Source organism: Bos mutus, chromosome 3 (assembly GCF_027580195.1).
Source record: "Bos mutus isolate GX-2022 chromosome 3, NWIPB_WYAK_1.1, whole genome shotgun sequence".
Taxonomy (NCBI): domain Eukaryota; kingdom Metazoa; phylum Chordata; class Mammalia; order Artiodactyla; family Bovidae; genus Bos; species Bos mutus.
Genome location: NC_091619.1, coordinates 19,848,794 through 19,872,147, shown reverse-complemented (window position 1 = coordinate 19,872,147; position 23,354 = coordinate 19,848,794). Strand labels below are relative to the sequence as shown.

General features: G+C 45.6%; 2 protein-coding genes across 5 annotated transcripts in view; one reads left to right on the top strand and one right to left on the bottom strand.

The window, feature by feature from the left end:
* On the bottom strand, positions 1–19,329 carry SYT11 (synaptotagmin 11). The gene is given in 5 exon segments (XM_070367333.1): positions 1–3,305; positions 3,851–3,974; positions 12,039–12,624; positions 12,626–12,863; positions 19,024–19,329. Coding segments are annotated over 5 exon segments (1,293 nt in total). The 5' UTR covers positions 19,058–19,329; the 3' UTR covers positions 1–2,994.
* A 1,748-nt stretch (positions 19,330–21,077) lies between these two features.
* LOC106701290 (GON-4-like protein) overlaps positions 21,078–23,354 on the top strand; it is a 38,052-nt gene continuing 35,775 nt past the window's right edge. For 2 of the 4 annotated variants that reach the window (XM_070367332.1, XM_070367329.1), the window contains exon 1: positions 21,153–21,334. The gene's annotated coding sequence lies outside the window, so the exon portion shown is untranslated. The other 2 variants (XM_070367331.1, XM_070367330.1) reach the window with 2 other exon arrangements.

Sequence of the window (23,354 nt, the reverse complement as noted above, 5' to 3'; positions counted from 1 at the left end):
GCCTATTTAATGTGAATCAGTCTTTATTCCGCACTTGTGTGGTGCATTAACAAATTCAACATACAAGGTAGCATTACATATTGTAGGTTAGCATTACAGCATTATGCAGTTTCACACAATTCATGTTAGCTTTTTCGATTTTTTTCTTTTTTTAAAATTTGACACGTTTATTTTATTTTTTGAGTTTCATTTTTACAAGAGAAGACACAAGGTAAAGAAAGACGACCACATCGGAGAAGGATCACGGTGAGGGCAATGTCACTATTGTGGCCATAATAAAAGCTTCCCAAGAAAAAGGACTTGCATCGTTCCCTCTCCTGAGCAAGCCGCCCCTGTCCCATGAACCAGTCTGTTCTCATATCCCGAGCACCGCTCCTAAACGTGTACCTCTTGGCTGTGCTCCACTGAGATGAACTGAAGGAAGGACTAACTCATAAAGGGACTTTTTGTTATTAAGAAAAGCTCTTGCCTTCCCAAGGAATCAAGATATCAGCAGAGAAGGACTGACTCTTGGAAAATCAGAAGTGACCATTCCCTAACCTATTCCTGATCATGAGTGCCTTGTGTGAAAGCTAGAATGTAACTCTCTTGTCTTTCCACCGACTCTTAGGAGTAGGCATTCCTCCTCCACCCTTATCAGTTAGCTCTGGGAGGAACAAATGTGAAAGCCAAAGTCAGCTAAGAAACTTTGGGATGGCTGAGTCAAGGGCACGACGGATCAGGCCTGAGGTAGGAGGGAGGAACCTGGGACTGTCTGCCTCTTTGCCTTTTTCTGAGAAAGACACCGAGGCAGTTCCTAGGCTACAGAACTATGGGTCCCTCTCCTGCCACCTCCACCCACCGCTCAGTAGATGCAAAGAATAAAGTTACAAGGAGATGGGTAAGAGAGGAGTTGGGTGAGGCTGTTTTCCCAGACTTATGTCAGGAGGAGCTTCAGAGGCACACACAGCAGGGCAAAGACCACACTTTTCTCCACCTGTTGCTTTGCATTGTTTCTGGGAAGGAAACAAAAGCGGGTTGCTCAGCAGTTTCTGATCTTTAGACATTAAGGCGATGGAGAGGAACCATTTAAAATTTTTCCTAATGGGGCTTCAGAATGCTCCTGTCAGATTTACATTAAACTATCTCAAAATGCATTTTTAGAAAACAAAAATTATTTTTGTCTACGTATGATACAGTATTTACATTCCATGGAGTATTGGATAGAAACCAGTGATGTGAACCCAGCTGATGGTGAGATTGTGAGTCAGATTCTGGGGGTTGGGGGATGACAGGGACAAGAACAGAGAGTGGGCTCTGTGCCTGCTCAGAACTGCTCTGCACTGTCAAGAATCCAGGTTAAAGAGAAAAAAAGAAGAATGGGGTTGGGGGGGTCAGGGAACAGGTTGGTTTTAAATCCACAAGAGTTATGGAACGGCAGAGGCAACATCACCACTCTCTCCATAGAGACTCAGCTTTTCAACTCTTCTCAGAAGCAAGTCAGATAGTGATGTTCTTGTATGAATGTGAAATTTCTGTCTCTACTAATTTTTCAGGCCTTGGTTCAAGCTGCTGCTTATCTGAGTTCCTCTTCAGGCTGGCAAAAATATCTACTGCCTATCCGGGCTTACTTATCATCCATGGAGTCTCTGCCATCTGAAAAGTCTCAACTCTAGAGGCATGGCTGGACTAGGGATAAGGAGACATGAATTCTAAAACGGAGGCTGAATCTCTCTCAAGCTCTGCTGTCCACTGGCAGGTGGAGGACTGAGCTCTGTGGTTTCCCCATGCCTTCACTGTACCTTGAGATTCAGGAGTCCTAAGAACTAAGCACTTTGTTTACAGGGAAAGGATGCTCTGAAAAATCCAAGTCATCTTTATTACTAATTTAGTCATGTGCTCGTTTTACTCATTTAGTTATTTTTAAGGGCCATTATTGAAAAATTTGAGGAGAAAGAATAATTTCTCAAGGTCCTTTTCCTTATGAAGTAAAACTAACCTCACGTAAACTACTTGAGAAGACTCTAAAGCTTCTCAGCGGTCAGCATTTCTGGAAAAACAAAGGCCAGTCTAACCCTTCAAACCACAGATGATTCCTAACACATCACCAAAAAATGGCTATCCTTCCAAACACAGCTACAAAGGGCGAGGCACTCATCTCATTTTCCTTGTCTTCATAACTACATTTGGGATCAGCAAGATATAGTCAATGGTACTATCCTGTAGCTGAACTTGAAGTCCCAAAGCTCTTTCTAGAGAAGTCATCTAGTTTTGTAAACCCAGATTCTACCGAAAAGTCTGATGCCTTCGTGTAATTGATGACGTATTAATCAAAGAGAGTCTTTTACCCCTTTCCAGCAGGAGCGCTGATAGCAAACACGCCTCATTTCTCAAATACTCTTTCTCCTGCAAACCCTGCCTTATCCATTCCACCTTTGTATATTCGCCTACTGCAGACCTCTGGTTCTTAAGCTCAAAGAGCAGAAATGTAAGTGGTAATAGGGTAAAAAGATGGGGATGATGAAAACATGAGGTTTTACAAGAGCAAAAAGATTCTTCCACAGAGGTGGGGGATGAGAATAACTCTCCAGAGAAGCCCAATAAAAAGAGACCAATTTCAGGTAATCAGCAAATACAATTCGGCACAAAACACGATTTTCATGGATTAAAATCTGTACCTTGATATTGGCAGTTAGGCTAATTTCTTCAGTTTGTATTAGACATGCAAATATAAGGTTACATTGTTATATATAGACTTGTAGAGGTCTTTCCCTCTCTTTTTTTCCCCATTTGAAAAAAAAAAAAGGATTTCCTAGTGCCTTGCAAAGGAGAAAAATCATCATTGCTAAGAACTGAACTGCGGCTGTGGTCATGTGGGGTGTTCTCTGTGGTGTTTGTCGTGTAAGAAATTTTCTTCTACAACTAAGATGAGGTTTTGAGTCCGCTCCTCTCGGTCCTCTCCCCGCCACGTCCCTGCCCGGCCTGGCCCCAGGGTTAGAGGCAAGGAGAAGAGGATTAGTACTCGCTCAGACTGTGCCACTTGGCCACGGGCTTGCGGGGGCTCTCGCACACCTCTCTCCAGTGTTCGGCACCGCTGGCTGTGACACTGTGCGCCCCCAGGATCAGCCTCCCCACCACCTCGTTCTTGGTGGTGCGATCGAAATCGATGACCAGGAACTCGATGCTGATGTCAGGCAGGAGGTCGGTGGGGATGTCGTAGATGAAAGACTCGTTGAAGACTGGGTTCAAAGTGCACTTCTTCACGTGGGTTTTCTTCTTGGCAATGCGCTTTCTGCCGTAGTAGACGTTCACCTTGACATAAGGATCTGGGGCCCCCAAAGAAAAAAGGGAGACAGGCCAATGACACAGTCCTCTCCTATACAATGTCAGGGAGGAGGGGCTTCTGCTGTCCATCTCCTTGATGTCCCCTCTCTCACCCCGTGGGGTCTTTGGTGGTTGCACACTAAGTGTACACTGACTCTGTACACATCTGCCTGCCTGGACAAGGGGTCAAGGAAACCAGGCAGACAAGGAACAGAAAAACCGCCTCGAGTCAGGGCCAAAGAAACTCCATGACACCAAGAAGCATTTTCAAGGGGGCACAGGGACTACCAAAGGCTGCAGGCTTTCTGAGAAGTCTCACCTGGAGCAAGGGCACAGAGGCTAGCATGTATACCACTGTGAATACCTCGCCAAAGGTAGAGACCATTTGCTTACCCAAAGGAAGAGAATGTAGACAGAGAGGAACAGGTGGAGGGTGAGAGGTGCAGGGGTCCTGAAAGGTGGGCGGGGGGAGGTGCTTGGATCACAGGCGAGGGGCAGCAGGGCAGGGAGGGCAGACAGACAGAGATAGGTTGAAGTAAATAGCTGCTACCTGAGAGACCGGTGATGTCCATCTTCGGCAGGTGTCTGGCTTTGAGGACCACCACTGTCATTCTCTGCGCCACAGGCTGGTATGACAGAGACACCTGGAGCTCGCCTCTGCTAATGCACTTCTGTGGGGAAGAAACAGCAGGTGAGAACCCCAGTCGAGGGGGCAGGCCACGGCACAGAAAGTGCGGGGCGAGGACAAAGGAGATGTTCTTCTCACAGTCCTGACAGTAAGCAAGGGGATTCCCGGTGGCCCTGTGGTTAAGACGCCACACATTCACTGCAGGGGGCGTGGGTTTGATCCCTGGTCAGGGAACTAAGATACCGCATGCCACATGGCGTGGCCCAAAATAAAATAAAATAAAAAATCTTATAGTAAATAAAATCATTTGCACGGAGAGGCAGCACAGCACAGACTCTGCAGTCAGACTGGCCTGGATTCAGATCCTGACTCTACTGCTTATCTGTCTGAGCTGGGACAAGGTCAGCCCTACTTGACCTCTCTGGAGTTCTGCTTCCTCTTCTGTAAAATGGATATGAAAACAGTAGCAACTTCCCAGGACTAGTAAGAGGATCCAGTAAATTAGTGTGTACCAGAGACACGCATTCTCTCCTGCTTTCTCATTTGGTTCTTGTGATAAAGTTTTGAAGGGAGATAGGAAACTCGCATTTGAGTCTTAACTTTGTCATTTACTCACCAGCTAGCCCTGGGCAAGTCCCTGAACTTTCTGGAGCCTGTGGCTCCATCTCAGAAGGTGAATATCCACACCTGCTCTGCCTGCCCCAGGGTATGACCTTCTGAGCATCTTCTCCGGCCACCCTGGTTGCCCACATCTTTGTTTCCCCACCTTGAAATGTTATGCTAGGCTCTATTTTGAGCTTGGAAACAAGACAAAACAAAACAAAAACTCTAGTCCTCCAAGAACATTTTAAATAACATTTGGATACTAATTACATGCCAGGTGCTGGGAATTCAGAGCTAACAGGAATCAGTCATTGTTCCCAAGGATGGAGTAGAAGATTCAGAGACGTAAACAAACATGTTTACTTGTCAGGAGAGTGAGAAGCCTCGGAACTCCCTGGTGGTCCAGTGGTTAGGTCACTGTTGAGGGCCTGGGTTCAATCCCTGGTCAGGGGACTAAGATCCCACAAGCTGCGCGGTGAGACCAAAATAAATGCTTCAGTGCTGCTGGGAGATGCAGGGGAGGTTTTGCCAGCTGACATCAGGGCTGAGCTTCTGGAGGGTGAGAAACAGACACTGAGGCAATGGGCAGAGAGAAGATCCTGCGTGGCAGGGCAGCCGAATGGCTGGCTTCGGGCTGAAAGGGTAAGCTATGTTCAGAGAACGGGGAGAGGTGAATGTACCTGATGTTGGAGTCCTGGCAGGAGGGATGGGCCAGGAACCTGGAGAGGTGGGTTAGGTGGGGGTGAAGGGCATGGGGAGCAGGGGGAGTAAGCTAACCAAATAGCAGAGCCAGCAGCAGCAGCCAGGCGAGAGGAGGTCTGTAAGCATAGGAGCGACTTCTGTAAGCATGATGTTACTGCTGTTGTTAATATATTAATAATCATATTATTCTAGTTAAAGCTGGAGAAAGAACTAAAGATGAAAGTCAGAAAACCTGGTGAAGAGGCTGCTCCCACAGGCTAGGGAAGAGAGGGTGAGGGCTGGAACCAGGGCTGTGGCAGAGGAGATGGACCTGGGATAGGTCTCAGAAAGAACTGTCAGGATTTTCTGGGTGGGGGCGGCTAACTGGATGTAAATACAGGGGAGAGGGAAGAGAGGAAGGAGTGTTTCTTGTGTTTCTCTCTTAGGAAGTGGGGATGAGGCTGGGGTAAAGAAAACGAAATGTGGCGGCACAGGAGGAGCTTAGGACATAATAAATTAAATTTGGGACAAAAAATTTTGAGACCAAATCACTCCTCCTCTATCAAATTTTATTCCTTATACTCTTCATAGCCCCAAAGGAAGGTCACCAACTCGATGAATTCTTAGATTGAACAAAAATAGACCAAACTCACCACCAGCCTTACATATGCCACATACCCACCAAAATGACTTGCTGTGCATTAAGAGTGCCAGGCAATCTTCTAGCAGCTAGGGCTGAAAAGATGCACCCCTACCCTCCAGAAGCTCACAGGCTAGTGCCTGCCCAGGTGTGTCTGGCGCAGGAAAGAACAGCAGTAAATGGTTTGATTAGCTCATCAGTGAAAAACAAAGGGAAAACCCTAATAGCTTATGCTTTGATTGATTATAAGTCGTCACCTCAAGGAATGAACTGTGATAATATTTCCATTTGGTTTAAAAAATTTCTTGAGGTGATGTTTCATACGAGGAGCGTACGGAAATGTCTTTCATAGGGTACTGAACGTGACTAAACTTTAAACGCAGCCGTTAGCTTTAGAAATTGAAGTACAAAAGAAAACAAGCTTTAGAAATGATTTTCATGGTTTTCTCTGCTAGATGAAGCCCTACATCTTTTCCTTACCCATAACATACAGTCGGCTCTTGACTGTATCCACAGGACGCACCCCGAGCCAGTGTAAAATCACAGGCTGGTTGCTCCTGCCAACCAGTATACTTCTGGGTCACTTCCTTTGACATAAGTCAGAACTTAGTCTGAGAATGTGCGCTCATTTTTACTATCAGTCACAGCCCAAAGGCATCAGGAAGGTAATCCCTCAGCAAAAAGAAAATACCTTCCGAAATGTTCAGAACTGAACTGCTCAATACCGTAGCTGGTCGCTACATGTATCTATTTAAATTTTAATTCATTAACATTAAGTAAAATTAAAATGTTAATTCCTCAGTCACACTGGCCCTATTTCAAGTGCTCAGTGTCCACACGTGGCCAGTGGCTACCATGTTGGATATATGCAGATATAGAACATTTCCATCATCAGAAAGAGTTCCAGTGAACAGTGCTGATCTATCTAGAAAGAACTTTTGGATTATTTGAGCCACTGCTCCCCTCCATTTCCATGAATAATGAAATGTTAACTAGTTTTGATATCTATATCTGGGACCTTGAATATTGGTATCTAAATATTAAAAATATAATCTTTAAATATAATCTAACTTTATATACAGAAGAAGGCTAGGGAGGGTAAAAAGGAAATTTTGATTTAAAAAATAAAGTTTTATTTGTAAAAATAACATCAATTACAAGATGATACTTAGGTTTTCTGATTATTTAAAACTGTTTAAAAAAAAACCACACAAACTGTTTCCTAAATCATCCATTATAGCATAATCACCCTAATCAAAGTCCCGTGCGCCTTCCCTAGTTCTTTGGGAAAGTGGACAACTTCTGGTCACCTTCACAATCCTTTCCTCCCCTAAAATCACTCCTCTGGCAACTGTTCTCCATCTGACCCACCCTCCCCCCTCACCTTTGGCCATTTTACATGGGCAGAATGCCCGTCCTCATTCAGCTGCCCCTTTGTGATGCTCAAGTCTGCCGCCACAACACCACCTGAATGCCATTCCATTCTGCACTGAAGGCCAGAGTTTCAAGTCCCCCCTGCCGCCTCCCCTTCTCTTTCCACCCAATTCCCATTGCGAGCGGCACTGTCAATGGCTCTTTCTCAAGGGCTCTTTGTCAAGGGCTGGGAGCGCACTCTGTTTCCCAGCCCCTTCGCCTAGTGAGGTAAAGACCCTGTTGGGGGGTGGGCGAGCAGAAGGACAAGGGGGAGAAAGGGTTTTATCCATGCCTGACAGAGCCGGGAGCTTTGCTCTCAGAGTACAGGATCCTTTCTCAGTCCGTGGAAAAGAGGAACAAGGGCAGTGGTCCGAAAGAAGACGTTAGACTGAAGGAAACACTTAGGTGAAGGATAAGTCTCTTTCTTATAATTAGCAGAGCCCCTACGGAATGACTTTTTCTAGCCAGAGCATCTTTGCAAAGAGGAGGACTCAGGCATCCTCAATAAACCTTTATAGGGACTAGAAGTTCTCAGTGCTACCTCCACATTAATCACAGTCATGAGAAAACAAAAGAAACAAAACCCTCAACATTCAACCACATCCCTCCTTGTCTTCTCCCCAATACACATACACAGCAACTTCCTTTTTTGGTGTGTATGATTTTATTTTATTTTTCTATAGCAAATTTCTTTATTGTTTATGGAAAATTGACATTCCTTGTTCTTTCTTTTCACTCCCTTTTGACTAGCCTGGATGACCTCCAAGGTCTCTTGTAAATCTGAGATTTTAAGAATCCTCTCATTCCCATGACCACTGTCCCAGGTCATGAACACCAATCTGGCAGCAGAAAGACAGGAAATGGTTTGGGAAACAATGACATGAAGAAATTAGGAGGAGTCTAACAACTCTCTATTATCCACCCTGTAAATCACTTCTTTCCCACTGTCTCTTCTTTAACCCCAGCCCTCTCTCAATCACTTCCCTTCTCCTTGTGAGGGGTGTATTATGGAAATGTAAATTCACTTTTATTTCTTTCTGAATAAAATACTAAGGCGGTAAAAAAGCTGCCACTAAAGGGAAAAAAAATCCAGTTCCAAAGTCCAACTCAGATAGTTTGGGTGTTTGGAGTTTATGCTGTAAACTTGTTTTATTAATAGTCAAGTGTTAATTTTTAATGCTTCTTGTATCTTTCTGTATATTCACAAGAGCTGAGAGTGCTCTCACAAAGTGACCCCATTAGCCTTTATGATCCAGCCAAGAGGGAGACTGAGGCCCAGAGAAAGTAACTGCACACCCAGAATTAGACACTGAAATGGACAGAATCAGAAATCATGACCAGTCCTGGCTTCTTCCAACTGGATTACACTGCAAGAGCGGAAAGGATAAGAGCTGAATTTTCTGCTACAGGTCAGGAAATGCAGTTAGGGGTTGGGGACTGTCTAGAGAAATGCAATTCTCACCAGTCTCCACCCAGGAAACTTTGATCCCATTACTATAAAGGGATACCCTACCCAGATCAGGAAAGACTCTTACAGTGTGGACTCTTCCAAAGCAGCTCTAGCTGATGAGCCAAGGGGAGACCCAGAAACAGCAGACTATTGGCTACAGTAGGGAGGATTTAAGGTGGACATTTGGAGGCTGCACTGCTAGGGAATCAGGGGTACAAATGACTAGGGAGATGACAGCCATGACCCAGGATGAAACATAGCCCTGCCCACTGGCACTGGCTGGGGAAAACAGGCTTAGGAAGCCTGGGAGGCTGCAGGGCTCTGGGTGTCCTGTCTGGGGCCTCATCCAGGGAGTGTGCTGCTCAGGATCCCACCCTGGCTTATCCCTTCTGAAGGGAGTTAATAAAGTGGAAAGAAGCTTGGCTCTTGCCAAGAGCCCCTGGCAGTTTAGCAAATGCCATTGTCTATGCTCCCTGCCCAGTGTCCTGGATTTGAGGCTTGTTTTGTTCCCAGCCCAAATCAGTCCCTTTTCTTGCCAGTGTCTTCCCAGCTGCAGCCTGGCACAGAGCCCTCCTCCACACTCAGCCGTGGGCTGAGAATGCATGAGCCGTCTGGGGGAGTCCAGCTAGTTGGTGGCTTTATCAAGGCTAGTACTCCAGAGAAGGCTGTGCTGAAAAGAACCGCCCAGTGAGGAGAGCTGAATGAAGGCAGGGGGTAGGGTACTGGAGCTGCTATAATGGGGAGTCAGGAGTCAGGGGCGGGCTGGTAGAATCTGGAGGAAAAGAAATGGAGGGAGAAGGGAGAGGATGCAGGGAGATGAAACTGGTCACTGCTGCAGCTTCTTTGCGGGACTTCTGCCTCCAAGCTCAGAGGATGCGAGAATTCCTGCTGTGTTGGACTCAGCTGTGTCTCACTGTATCCTGGCAATGGACCAGTGTTCATGCCCTGACCAAACACCTCTAATATTCTCTAAAGTGTTCAGACTTCCCCTGGCCCTTGTGAGCTGAGCGTGCCACATGGCAACAGCGGTTCTCTGGGCAGTGGCATGACTAAGCTGACTGCAGTGGAGCAGGCAGAGATGGTGCAGGCGACAGAGACGGTGAGAGCACACTCCCGGGGGAAGGGCTCCCTGCCTCCCCTCCCCAGCCTGGCGCAGCACAGCGCCCTTCAGCAATGGCCAAACCTGCTTCCCAGGAGCTCACTGCCCACTCAGTCCTGCTGGCCTGGAAGCCTCTTGTACGTTCCTGAGCCTTCTGCCTCCCCACTGAGTCCAGCATGGGTTTGCAGCTGGAGAGGGCAGTAACAGAGAAGTAACGTACCTGCAGGCAGGGCTCTTTCTGGAAAACGTACAGGTGTTTTTAGTGACCCTGATATCCTTTCCAAACCTCCTACCATCTTCTCCACTGATCTAGCCTTCCTTGTCTTCCTTTACTTTATCAAAATAAAATGTAAATATCTACAAATCACATATCTCTCCCAGGGATCAAACTTTAATAATAATAATCCTGGTTAACATTCATGAGAGTTTACTATGGGCTAGGGACTATGCAAATGCATCATTTTAATTCCTTATAAGAAACAGAGACTCAGAGAATTTAAGCAGCTTGCCCAAGGTCACTTAGCTGGTAGAATTTAGATTCAAACTCAGGTCTGACTTCAAAGTCCTTGCTGTGCTGTGCTTAGTCTCTCAGTTGTATCCGACTCTTTGTGACTCCATGGACTGTAGCCTGCCAGGCTCCTTTGTCCATAGGATTCTCCAGGCAAGAATACTGGAGTAGGTTGCTCTGCCTTCCTCCAGAGGGTCTTCCCAACCCAGGGATTGAACACAGGTCATCTGCATTGCAGGTGGATTCTTTACCATCTGAGCCATCAGGGAAGCCCAAGAATACTAGAGTGGGTAGCCTATCCCTTCTCCAGGGGAACTTCTCAACCCCAAAATTGTACCGGGGTCTCCCGGCATTGCAGGCAGATTCTTTACCAGCTGAGCTACCAGGGAAGCCCCAAAGTCCTTGCTATCAATTCCTTATGTTAAATCCTGAAAAAGGAATGAAACTCTTAAGTATAAAATTTCAACAACTTCTTTCACAGCACACTCACTATACAATAAATGCCAAGATTTCTTTTTTGTCTTTATCCTCCACTAAGTAAAAGCTACATGAAGGCAATAAGATGCCAGCTATATTATTCCATTTGATTCTCGTAACCCATAAGGAAGGCAATATTATCAGTTCCATTTTACAGATGGGGAAATAGAAGTTGAGAAGAGTTAAGTAACTCACTTACATCATACCCCTGGAAAGTGGTGAACTGGAAGGTGAAGCTAGGCAGTCAGATAAGAGCCCTCCTGCCAAACCACAGAACTGCACTGCCTCCCCAGTTGAGAATGAAACAAATGAACTAGTGTGGCTGGGAGCACAATTCTTGCATCCCTGAAAGGATTCAAGAACCAATGCTAGCTCAGTGGAGAGAAGGCAGGATGGAGGGCTCTCATGCCCCTCTTAATGCAAACAGGGCAGAGAGGAGGAACGGAGAGAGAAGTACCTGTGGCAAAGGTTTTGGCCTGTGTGAGGGGCCTGAAAGGTCAAGCAGTTGTATGCTATGAATGCTAAGTTGTTTCAGTCATGTCTGACTCTTTGCGAGTCCATGGCCTGGGACCCACCGGGCTCCTCTGTCCATGGGATTTTCCAGGCAAGAATACTGGAGTGGGTAGCCATTTCCTCCTCCAGGGGCTCTTCCAGACCCAGGGATCGAACCCGTGTCTCTTACATCTCCTGCACTGGCAGGTGGGTTTTTTACCACTAGCAATACCTGGGAAGCCAAAGCAGTTGATGAAGTTGCATTTATAAAATGGTTGTTAAAAGTCACACAGATGCAAGCCTACTTTTATCTCTAGGTTTGGGCTGGGAAAGGGAAGCCGAGGGGAAAATTACTGGATACTTCCACAGTTTCTCAGTTGTAAGGAATAAGTTCACAAGAGGAAGATCACACATTTTGGAGAAGAAATTGGCTCCCATATGCCTGAAATGAGGAGGTCTAGGACTGGAGGGCTAGCCTGCTCCAAGCAAGCTGGATGCAGCATCAGGATGTCAACCACTAAGAGCAATTTCAGAAGGCATTTGCCCGTTTCTCTTCAGGAAGTTGCTTCTTGGAGGAGGCCTAACCTGACAGGCTCTCTGTCTTACTCTGACCACTGTTCAGTCTTGACATCCAAGAGCTTCCTCTCTACAGCCCCTCCTTGCCATCCATCCCACTTCTCCCTGCCATTCATCCCCTTCTGTCCCCCAACCTACCATTCCTCCCCAACAACTCTTCCTCCTCACCTGGATGTTCCTTTTGATGATGTCCCTGGTCAGCTGTACCTTGCCCGTGCTAGGGTCCACCCCAGCCAGCGGCACCATGACCTCCCCAATGACGTCATCCCGGGAGAAGCGGTCAAAGCTGAGGACGAGGAAATGCAGGACCAGGTCTTGCAGCTGGCTGTATGGGATGCCATAGAAGGTGAAGGTTTCATCAAACACAGGGTCCAGGGTCTTCCGCAGCACCCTGGTCTTCACCCGATGCCGTTTGTCAGGAAGGATGGTCATTTTGATGTAGGGGTCAGAGCCCTGGGTCTGGTCATCCATCACGGGCAGCCCATGAGCCTCCTGGATTGTCACCACCAGGGCTTTTTTCGGGAAGTTATAGTCCACTGAGAAGGTGAGGGATCCTAGCATGACATCCTCCTCTGGAGATGATGGAGAAGTAGTTTTGCTTTCCCCCGGGGTCAGGCTTGCAATGGGGCTCCTCAGTTCTTCCCCATAGTCCACTTTGATGGGCAATTGGTCTACACAAGATCCAGAGCTAGGTCCCTTAGGACTCTTGTCTTGGCCCAGCAGGCCAGCCTCTGCTGCATCTACCAACAGGTTCCCGTCCACCTTCCCTCCCGGGGCCATCTTTGTCTCTCCGCACTTTGATGATTTTCTTCTTGTTGCTGAGGGTTTCTGGATATATGCTGATGCCTTTGAGCATGTGTATGAACTTGTATGGTGGGTTCTTGTGCTTCTTCTCTGCCTGCTGGTGGCAGCATGTCCAGACAAAGACGGTCACTGAGACACACACCACCAGCACAGAGGCCCCGATAAGGCCAGCGACCACTGGTGAGACATCTGAAAGTGGAGACCAGAGATGTGTCAAGGCGGCTGGACCTCGGCCTCTGCCAGAGCACCCCTGCTTAGGGCCTCCGGCTGGGGCCGAGCTAATCTGCAACCCAGCCTTCTTCAAAGCAAAACTTGCTCATCTAGGCTTAGGAACGTCTCCCCTCTCTTAGAGATGCCCTCACCCATCCCTCCAACCAATCTGTGGCTCTTTCTTCCCACCAACCTGGATGAAATACTTACCTTCTCTAGAAAGCCTCCCCTGCAGTGCCCCACCTGACTGCCTGTTCTTTTCTCGGCCTTGCCTCTGCACTTACGGACTTGGTTTGCTCAATGGATTTGTATTTCACATAAAGTGGCCCCGTAAGTGTTATAGGTCACCCTTCTACATAGGAGCCATTCACCTCAACTGTTCCACAAAGGCATGAGCTGTGTCTGGTTTCGGGAGGATATTCCACAGCATGCAGCACAGGGTTTGCCACAGTGGGTTTGTGTGGGCTGACTGATAGGTAGGGTGGAAGGATGTGGAATTGACTTTGGATGGGTTTGGTAGGGTGCCCAAGGGTGATAAAAGTAGGTGAGTGGTAAGAAGTAGAACTGTGGGCCTAAGTCCTTTTGAAATATGTTTCAAATTTCAGCTCCCAGGCATTTGAAATACTTGTATTTTAATGTAAAATACAAATATTTAAAAATAAAACACAAGTATTTTAAATAGGAAGAAATAGGGACCATGGAACATGTCAGACCTTGTCACCTTCTTAGTAAAGTCTTTCCTGACCAACCTATTTAAAAATGTAACCTTTTCCACCCTTGAGACCTACACTTCTGGCCCTGCTTAATTTTCTCCATATGACATGACATGAGTTCTCTCTTTCATAAACACACACACACGCATGCACACATATACAAACACTCACATATAATTGTATTAGTTATTGTCTATCTTCACTAGAATGTAAGTTTCCTAAGGACAGGGATCTTGTCTGTTTGTGTGCTATGCTCAGTCACTCAGCCACGTCCAACACTTTGTGACCCCGCTGACTATAACCCGCCAGGCTTCTCTGTCCATGGAATTCTCCAGGCAAGAATACCGGAGTGGGTTCCCCTGCCCTTCTCCAAGGCATCTTCCCAATCTTCTGGGATTGAACCCAGTCTTCTGAATTGCAGGCAGATTCTTTACCTTTTGAGCCCACCAGGGGAGCCTTTTGTTTGTTTAGTTCCTGTCTATATCCCCAGCACTAAAAACACCCAGCAGGTACTTAATATTTGTTAGGTAAACAAATAACTAAAGAGAAACAGGTTTTTTTTTCTCTTCCCTTCTCTAGTCTTGTCTTTTCCTGCACAAATTGGGCCCCTGACTTAGATAATTTGGTTTTGGGATTTCTTTTCCCTTAAATGCACTGAAGCTAAATTGGGTTTAGGCCTTAAAGATCTAGATAAGGCCTATAGTTATCCATACTACACATTAGGGTAAGTCTCAAGTAGGGCAGGGGGAACTAAGGAAATAAATGTGATTCTTGCATATTCTAGATTTTTCCTAGAAGATCCTTCTATCAGGCATAGGCCTGGCCTGCTGCCTCATTCACTGCAGGCTTTTGTTCAAACCTCATCAGAAAACATTTCCTGTCTGTTCCAAGGAAGATAGTATCCCCACTACTCTGATTGATTTCTCTTTGTAGCACTTATTACCTCTGGTATATATTTATTTGTCAGTCTTCTCTTACTAGGTAATTTAATAAGACCAGTGACTGGCTGTTTTGTTCACTGCTACATTCCCAGGTCCTAGAACCATGTGGCACATAGTAAGTGTTCAGTGAACAAATGAGTTAGTGAATTCAAAACAGCTTCCACTTTAGGAGCTTGGGATTAACAGATAACAAACTACTATTTAAAAAATAGATAAACAGCAAGGTTCTACTGTATACTACAGGAAACTATATTCATTATCCTGTAATAAACCATAATGAAAATATATATATACACACATATATAATTAAATTATTGCTGTACATAAGAAACTAATACAACATTATAAATCAATGATACATCAATAAAAAATTTTTAAAAACCCAGTTGCCACAGATTGGAGAAAGAGGATGAGGTCAATATGACTACATATAACAGGGATAAATGTAAAATTCTATTTAGCCTTCAAAACCTATTGATAGGAAATAGGAGACCTTACTTGATAAAATCTGAGTAAAACTAACTTAGTAGTTTAAGTGATCACAAGCTTGGAGTATACCTAGGCTGACTTATACTATCAGTGTGATGTCTAAATCATAGAGGGGCAGTATAATTTCATCTGCTCTGGTCATGACACACATGAAGTGCTCTATCTATTTCTGACAAGAATAAAAATTGCTGTTTTTTGTGTGCCAGTATGATACCCGTGCCAGACACTGTGTTAGAGCTTCCTCAATTTGACTCAAATAACTCACTGAATAGGTACCATTAATAGCCCAATTTTACAAGTGAGGAAGCTGGGGACTCAAATCTGCTCTAGACCACAAAGAAGCAAATGACAGTGATGAGATTTAAACCCTGGTCTATCTGACACCAGAATGTGTCTATATTATGGATAAGCAGGATAGAAGAGGACCTAGAAACCATATTAAATGAGGAGAAACTGAAGAAGCTGAAGCTGAAGGGTCTGGGAATAACAACTTTCTTTAATTACTGAAGGTACTTTGCTGGAAGAAGGTCTCATCTGATTTTACTTCGGAGGGCAGGTCTAATACCAGTGCATACAGGCTACAAGAAGACAGATAAATTCAAAGAACTGAATTATTGTTAGAACTGCCTCTCAATGGCCCAGATTGCTTCCGGAGGCAGTGAATCTCTGAAGACTTTCAGAGACTGGATCACCTTCGTCAGATATATTATTCTAAAAGGAATTTCCTTAACAAGGATTGGAATCAACATCTCTGAAATTCTTTCTGCCTCAAACATTCAAAGTTCCATGAATGTTGGGACCAGGTAAGAAAAGAAGTGGTAACATTTTGAAATAATACAGATGAGGAGTAATGCCATTTAACAAAAAGTATATCAAGGTGACTGTGTCCATGGCCATGCTGAATAATAATAGCATTTATTTTCAGAATATCAGGTGAAATAAAAACTGTTAGGGAGAGGTTTCACATAATGGGAGCAGCCTTGGCTGTAAGCTCCTTGAGAGCGGGCAGAAATTATAGCCTGTTTACCTTTGAATCCCCGAGTCTCTTGCATCAAACAGAAGCTCAGTAAATACTTGCTTGAACAATTGATTGGGTTCAATTGTAAATCAGAATGGGCACAATCTGAAAAATCGGCTCTCCATTCACCTATGAGAGATTTTCCTGAAAACTGTTTGCTACTGATTCGTAACACTGAATATTATCTCTGCAAGAAGAGAAAAGCAAGAAACTACCAGGACAAGTATATTTTTGAGAATGATTTGAAAGGGAGCCTAAAGGTCAGGTTGAGAGACATCTGAGTGATCCTTTTGGTTCTACCATAAATTTACTGTGTGATCTTGAGAGATCCCACTGCTGCTCACTATGCCTCAACTTTTACTGCTAGAAAGCAGTGGATCAGTAAAAGAGAAGATGAAGGATGCTTATCTTTCAGGAGGGTGGAGAAGGAAAAAGATGAATGGTTAGATAGCATCACCCACTCAATGGACATGAATCTGAGCAAACTCCAGGAGACAGCAAAGGATGAGGAAGCCTGGCATGCTACAGTCCACAGGGTCACAAAGAATTGGACATGACTTAGTGACTGAGAAACAGCAACACAACGCTTCCACCTCGTTTCCCACTTTCGCTCTACGTTCTTCTTCATTTTAGTATTTGTTAATCGCTATGTCTCTCCCCCACACCCATGGCAGCAAACTAGAACAATCAGAAATGTTGAAACTCAGGACTCTCTGTCTAGTTTTAGTCAAAGGCTGAGTGGGAAAAGTAAGTTAGAACTAAAAGCTGAAGTAAGTGTTTTCAAGTAGCTGTAAATTGCAGTGACCCATGCTGCTTGCTCCTTTTGTCCTCCGAGGTCACAGATAATTGAGTGTTGGCTTGGTGTATCTCACAAGGGCTATGGAGTTTGAAATAAAGTACTCTATGAGATGTGAAAAAAGTCAGAAGTTCTACAGGGAGTTCTCGGTGGAGACCTTCCATATGGATTTGAAGATCTATAAGACACAGCTAGGTTTGTTCAGCTCTCTCAGCTTCTGACCAGACATGCTTATTGACATTTCCTTTGCAAAAATAGCCTTTCCTGGTCAAGTAGGCCAGCATGATACAGTGAAATAAGAATGAATTTTGCCATCAATGGGAAATTTGTTTAAATCCTAACACTAACCTAACTAGTTTGACTTTATCTCCCTTAGCCTCAGTTTCCTCATCTAGCAAATATATATATATATATATATATATATATATATATAAAATGAATACACTGGAGGGTATTTATAAGTCTTTTAGTATGTAAAAGGTTGATATAATTTCTTTTCTTTTGTTCACTAATATTACCTCTAGATGACATCACTATATTATGCTCTATAACATCTAACTTTCCAAGGAATCTGGAACTGCAATTAGAGAAAAGAATATAATGGAAAGGAGGCATAAGAAGAAAAAGAGAGAACTAGAAGAAAATCACAGAGTACTCATGTAATCAGAAAAGGGACATCAATTTTGGAAATTTAGGACTCAAATAATAAAAATGTAGAAGATGAAGTGTAAGAAAAATATAATCAAGATTTATCCTTGGGGAATCAGTGTGAACCAGTAGTAAATGGGTGTGATCTGTTGTCTGTATACTTTCTCTGACCTGATATTCTTCCTGACATTGAAGGGATAGAGCAGGCTGGGTTTTGTTAATTTCCATAAACCTTCTAGTAGGGAGTGAGAAAAGCCATTTCCTAGTTGGATTGTGACCCCACCCTAAACACTGGAGTCTGGATGCTCAAACCTTCTGGATTGTCTGAGACATAGAATCTCTTAAGGGAAATGAAGGAACCCTAGGCTGACAGCAACTCTCACCTGCTTCTCCCATCCAAACTGGGATAGGACTGAGGCAGAAGCAGGGCAATTCATTTTTCTTTGGGGGGCAGGAAAACAGCACAGGAAGTTTGCTATCTCAGCACATTTTACAGGAATCCCCCAGAGGAAAAACTTGCATCTCGAGCTTTTCTTTTCCATCTGCTTCCCTATTTTCCACCTCACTCTCTGCTCCAGGGAGTGTAACTGATCTTGGAGCCTGTAGGGTTGGGTCTGGGACCAGCCGCTCCGAGATGACGTAATGCTTTCTCTGGTACACAAAGCGGCCTCCCCCGGGCTCGGCCTTTTGCGCCCCTCCCCCTCTGGGCCGGATCGGGCCCCCGCCAGCACCAGCGCGCGAGTCCCCCTTTTTGAAAAGCCGGCCCAGGGAAACAGGGAACAAAGGCCTGAGAAGAAGAGCCTAGGCGCTGCCAGGAGGCCCAGAAATAGACATCACGTCATCCCCCAGCCCAGCAGCGCCAAGCGCCATTTGGTAGCATCGGACGGACCCCACCATTACGATGCAGAATAGACATGGCAGGGCTCACGTTTCCTCCCGGCCCCAGCATCCAGCTGACCGGCCTCAGGAGTGGCTTCCTTTTTGCTCCCCACCCCCGCACCCCTCTTTCCCCAGAGGCCGCCGCCTCCCCTGGCTGCCTGCCACCCAGCCCACAGTCTCCAAGCTGCCATCTTGATGCCCCATCCCCCTTGCCACCTCCCTCCCCCGCAGCCCTGAGGAGTGGGAGGGGGAGGAAGGGGCACCGCCCTGCGTGCCCCAAGGGGGAGGGCTCGGCCTACCTCGCCTCTCCACCCCTCGAAGGAGGGGTTCACGTCCTTGGCAGGCTCTCGGTTTCTCACCTCCAGCGGTACTCACAGTGCACCATACAAGGTTTTCGCATCCTGGACGTCCCCACCCTTGCTGTGACTCTGGCCTTCTCGGCCCCTGCAGCCCAGAGCTCAGGTTCGGACGCTGTCCACTGCCGGCGATACCACCACCGTAGGCCCGATTCTACCCACCACCACAGGCCCGATTCTAGAGGGGCTGGCACTTGAAGGCCTTGATCTGGGCCTCATGTTCTGCCCAGCCGCTGAGCTCCCTTGGCTTGGCAACGGTTTAACCTACCCCAGGCTTAGTTTGCCAGATTTTTACTTACCAAAGCTAGGTCGGATGTTGGTGATCTCAGCCATGTCGTAATCAGAGGCTATTGCTATAAATGCTTTTGCAATGGTCGGTCAGACAAGTCTGGGACCTCCGGTAAGTACCGGAGGCCGCCGCTGCAGAGCGCTAGGTCAGGGGAGGGGGAAGGTATCTGGTGGATGCCTCCTGCGACGGTCTGGTCCCTGGTTGACAGCTGCGGTCGCCTCTTAAGATGCTCCAGGGATGCTCTGAGCTAAGGATGCAGGTGCAGCCAGACTGGTCCTGATGCGAGGTAGGCCCCGCCTTCCTCCGAACGGCCCTCGGCAGAAGACTCCGCCTCTGTCCGAAAAGTTCCGGAAGGCAAGCCCCGCCCCTTTCCGGAAGATCCGTGGGAGGGGACCCCTCCCGCTGCCAAATTTTCAAGAGAATGAGACCCCGCCCACTGATGGGCTTGTGGGTCTGTAAAGCGAAAACTCCCGAGGCCTGACTAAGGAGAAGTTGTATGAGATTCTTTAGATCTTGTGATTCCGATTCCCTAGGCTTAATATAGCAGCAGAATGTTCTGGGCGACAGGGAGGTAGGATTTTGAAAAAATAAAATTATATATTATCTGCTTTTCAATATCAATTACCATTATTTTTATGCGTTTCTTAGACCACTAAAGATCATTATGGAAACTTTCTTAAACTTCAGAAGCTCTGATTGAAGACCAAACCTGGTGACGGCTGCACAACTCTGAAAGTTTACTGAAAATAATTGAATTGTATAAATAAAACCTCTTTGGTGGCTCAGACGGTAAAGAATCTGCCTGCAACGCGGGACACTCAGGCAAGAGCTGACTCAATGGAAAAGACCCTGATGCTGAGGATGAGATAGTTGATGGCATCACTGACTCAATGGACATGAGTTAGAGCAAACTCAGGAAGATAGTGAAGGACAGAGAAGCCTGGCATGCTGCAGTTCATGGGGTCGCAAAGAGTCAAATGACTTAGCAACTGAAGAACAACAATAAGTAGGATGGATTCTGTGATGTGTAAATTGAAGCTTTTTTCTTTTTAAAGACTAATGAAAGTTGCCAATAATTAATCAGTGTTGGCTATTTCTCTTCTAAAAGCTTCAGATGCTTAGAACAGCTTAGATGAGAAAGAGATAGCAAACCAACAGGTCTGTGTATTGTGTAGTTTCAAAAAGCAGGACACAAATGAAAAGCCAAGCTTCTAGAGACATCTTTGGAATGCAAGAGTTAGTGTGATTCACATTAGAGTCACACTGCTTGCGGTTATCTCCATGATTACATCAACGTCACCATTTTGAGCTGTGGATTCTTTTATTTTGCAGATTCTGTTTACAGACAGAATCAAGTCAAATAAATTACTTAAATATATAAATGTTGGTGGTTCACCTGTAAAGTGAGAGTGTTGAATGTACTTTTCTAGTTTTGACCTTCTGTCCTTCTAGGAAAGAGAAAAGAACATCGTTCTAGGAGTTATTCATCCATTCAAAACACATGTATTGAATTTATTGGCCTTCAACTATGCTTCAAGCACCTTCCTGGACACCGGATTAATGCATTAGAAGCTAGAGTCAGGATACCTGATTCCATCTGATAGCTGTGTATCTTTGTAAAAATCACCTACCCAGCTGAGCCTAAAATGTGTCCTGTATAAACAGGAAGGTATAATAGCCATTGTCCTATAGAATTTATTGTAAAGATAAAAAAAAAATCACCTTTGATAACGTAAGTGAAAGCATTTTGTAAGGAGAGTGTTATACAGATATGGATAATTACTATGGATTGAATTCAAGACTACCTTCTCTTTATTCAGGAAACTGCACTATTTGTAACCCAGGATTTCGCTTTCTTAAATTTTATGAATTCTCTATTTCCTTGGTTGCATATTCCAGGTGTCTTGCAGCGAGGACTGTCAACTTAAACCACTGAACCTTAAACTCCCAGTGTTGTTTTGAGTAGGATAGCTCAGTGGACAGAGAAAGCAAGGTAGTGCCTTTAAATATTTTTGCCAACAACGGAAGTGCTCGCGCTTTGGCTTCATTGTGCCCTAAAATAGAATGGCGCCTGGGCTGGGAGCGTGCTCCTTGACACTCCGACGCGGCGCACCGCGACCCGGGGAGGTGTTAGTAAGTCGCTGCCGTTGTCTGACTTCCGGTGATAAGGAAGCTGAGTTTCCGCGGGAGCGGGCCGGCTGGTCAGCGTACGGGTTGTGTCCTGTAGGGCGGGAAGACGCAGTTTGGAGCGGACGTCCGGGCGAAGGATGTTCATGCTGAGGCGGCCGGGTCCGAGGGCTGGTGCGGGGTGCGTGACAGAGGTAGGGGAGTGAAGACGTCTAGCTGGGAGTGGGAACTGAGTCAGCGCTAGGCGCTGAGGTGAAAAGCGCAGTTTGTACCCCTTTGTGAAATGTTTGCCCAGGAGGGGTTTGCACGAGGGCCTTCTCCTTATTTGCATTCATTCACACTGTTGGTTTGACTGAAGTTCCCAAAGAGGGGGCCTCTTTACAACCTCTTTTGTGTTTGAAGTGCCTGAGCTGATCCCTGCAGGCTAGTGACTGAAAAGTAGCTGCCTTCTTTTCATCCCCCGCCCCCCGCCCCCAACTCCTGCCTTTTTGGACCTCAGTGATTTATCTGAAATATGACTTGCCTAAACTAATTCCACAATCCTTAATTCTCCCTTACCATTCCCTTATCAGAGGAATCTTGCTAATTTAACTGTGATTATCTGATAGAATTCCAGTTGAGCTATTCCAAATCCTGAAAGATGATGCTGTGAAAGTGCTGCACTCAATATGCCAGCAAATTTGGAAAACTCAGCAGTGGCCACAGGACTGTAAAAGGTCCGTTTTCATTCCAAACCCAAAGAAAGGCAATGCCAAAGAAGGCTCAAACTACCGCACAATTGCACTCATCTCACGCCCTAGTCAAGTAAGGCTCAAAATTCTCCAAGCCAGGCTTCAGCAATATGTGAACCGTAAACTTCCTGAGGTTCAAGCTGGTTTTAGAAAAGGCAGAGGAACCAGAGATCAAATTGCCAACATCCGCTGGATCATGGAAAAAGCAAGAGTGTTCCAGAAAAACATCTATTTCTGGTTTATTGACTATGCCAAAGCCTTTGACTGTGTGGATCACAATAAACTGTGGAAAATTATTCAAGAGATGGGAATACCTGATCTGCCTCTTGAGAAATTTGTATGCAGGTCAGGAAGCAACAGCTAACTGTTGCTAACTGGACATGGAACAACAGACTGGTTCCAAATAGGAAAAGGAGTACGTCAAGGCTGTATATTGTCACCCTGTTTATTTAACTTATATTCAGAGTACATCATGAGAAACGCTGGACTGGAAGAAGCACAAGCTGGAATCAAGACTGCCAGGAGAAATATCAATAACCTCAGATATGCAGATGACACCACCCTTATGGCAGAAAGTGAAGAGGAACTCAAAAGCTTCTTGATGAAAGTGAAAGTGGAGAGTGAAAAAGTTGGCTTAAAGCTCAACATTCAGAAAACGAAGATCATAGCATTGGGTCCCATCACTTCATGGGAAATAGATGGGGAAACAGTGGAAACAGTGTCAGACTTTATTTTTCTGGGCTCCAAAATCACTGCAGATGGTGACTGCAGCCATGAAATTAAAAGAGGCTTACTCCATGGAAGGAAAGTTATGACCAACCTAGATAGCATATTCAAAAGCAGAGACATTACTTTGCCAACAAAGGTCCGTCTAGTCAAGGCTATGGTTTTTCCAGTGGTCATGTATGGATGTGAGAGTTGGACTGTGAAGAAGGCTGAGCGCCGAAGAATTGATGCTTTTGAACTGTGGTGTTGGAGAAGACTCTTGAGAGTCCCTTGGACTGCAAGGAGATCCAACCAGTCCATTCTGAAGGAGATCAGCCCTGGGATTTCTTTGGAAGGAATGATGCTAAAGCTGAAACTCCAGTACTTTGGCCACCTCATGCGAAGAGTTGACTCAGTGGAAAAGACTCTGATGCTGGGAGGGATTGGGGGCAGGAGGAGAAGGGGACGACAGAGGATGAGATGGCTGTATGGCATCACTAACTTGATGGACGTGAGTCTGAGTGAATTCCGGGAGTTGGTAATGGACAGGGAGGCCTGGCGTGCTGCGATTCATGGGGTTGCAAAGAGTCGGACACGACTGAGCAACTGATCTGATCTGATCAAGATAGGGACAAAAGTTCATTTGGTATAGGCTGGGAATCTCTCCCAGTGTCCTGAAGAAATGGAATTAAAGCAGTTTAAAACTAACCTTATAGTTCAAACTCTTAGAAAGCACTTTTATGTTGCCGCCCTCTAATCCAGGTTTTCATCTAGTGCC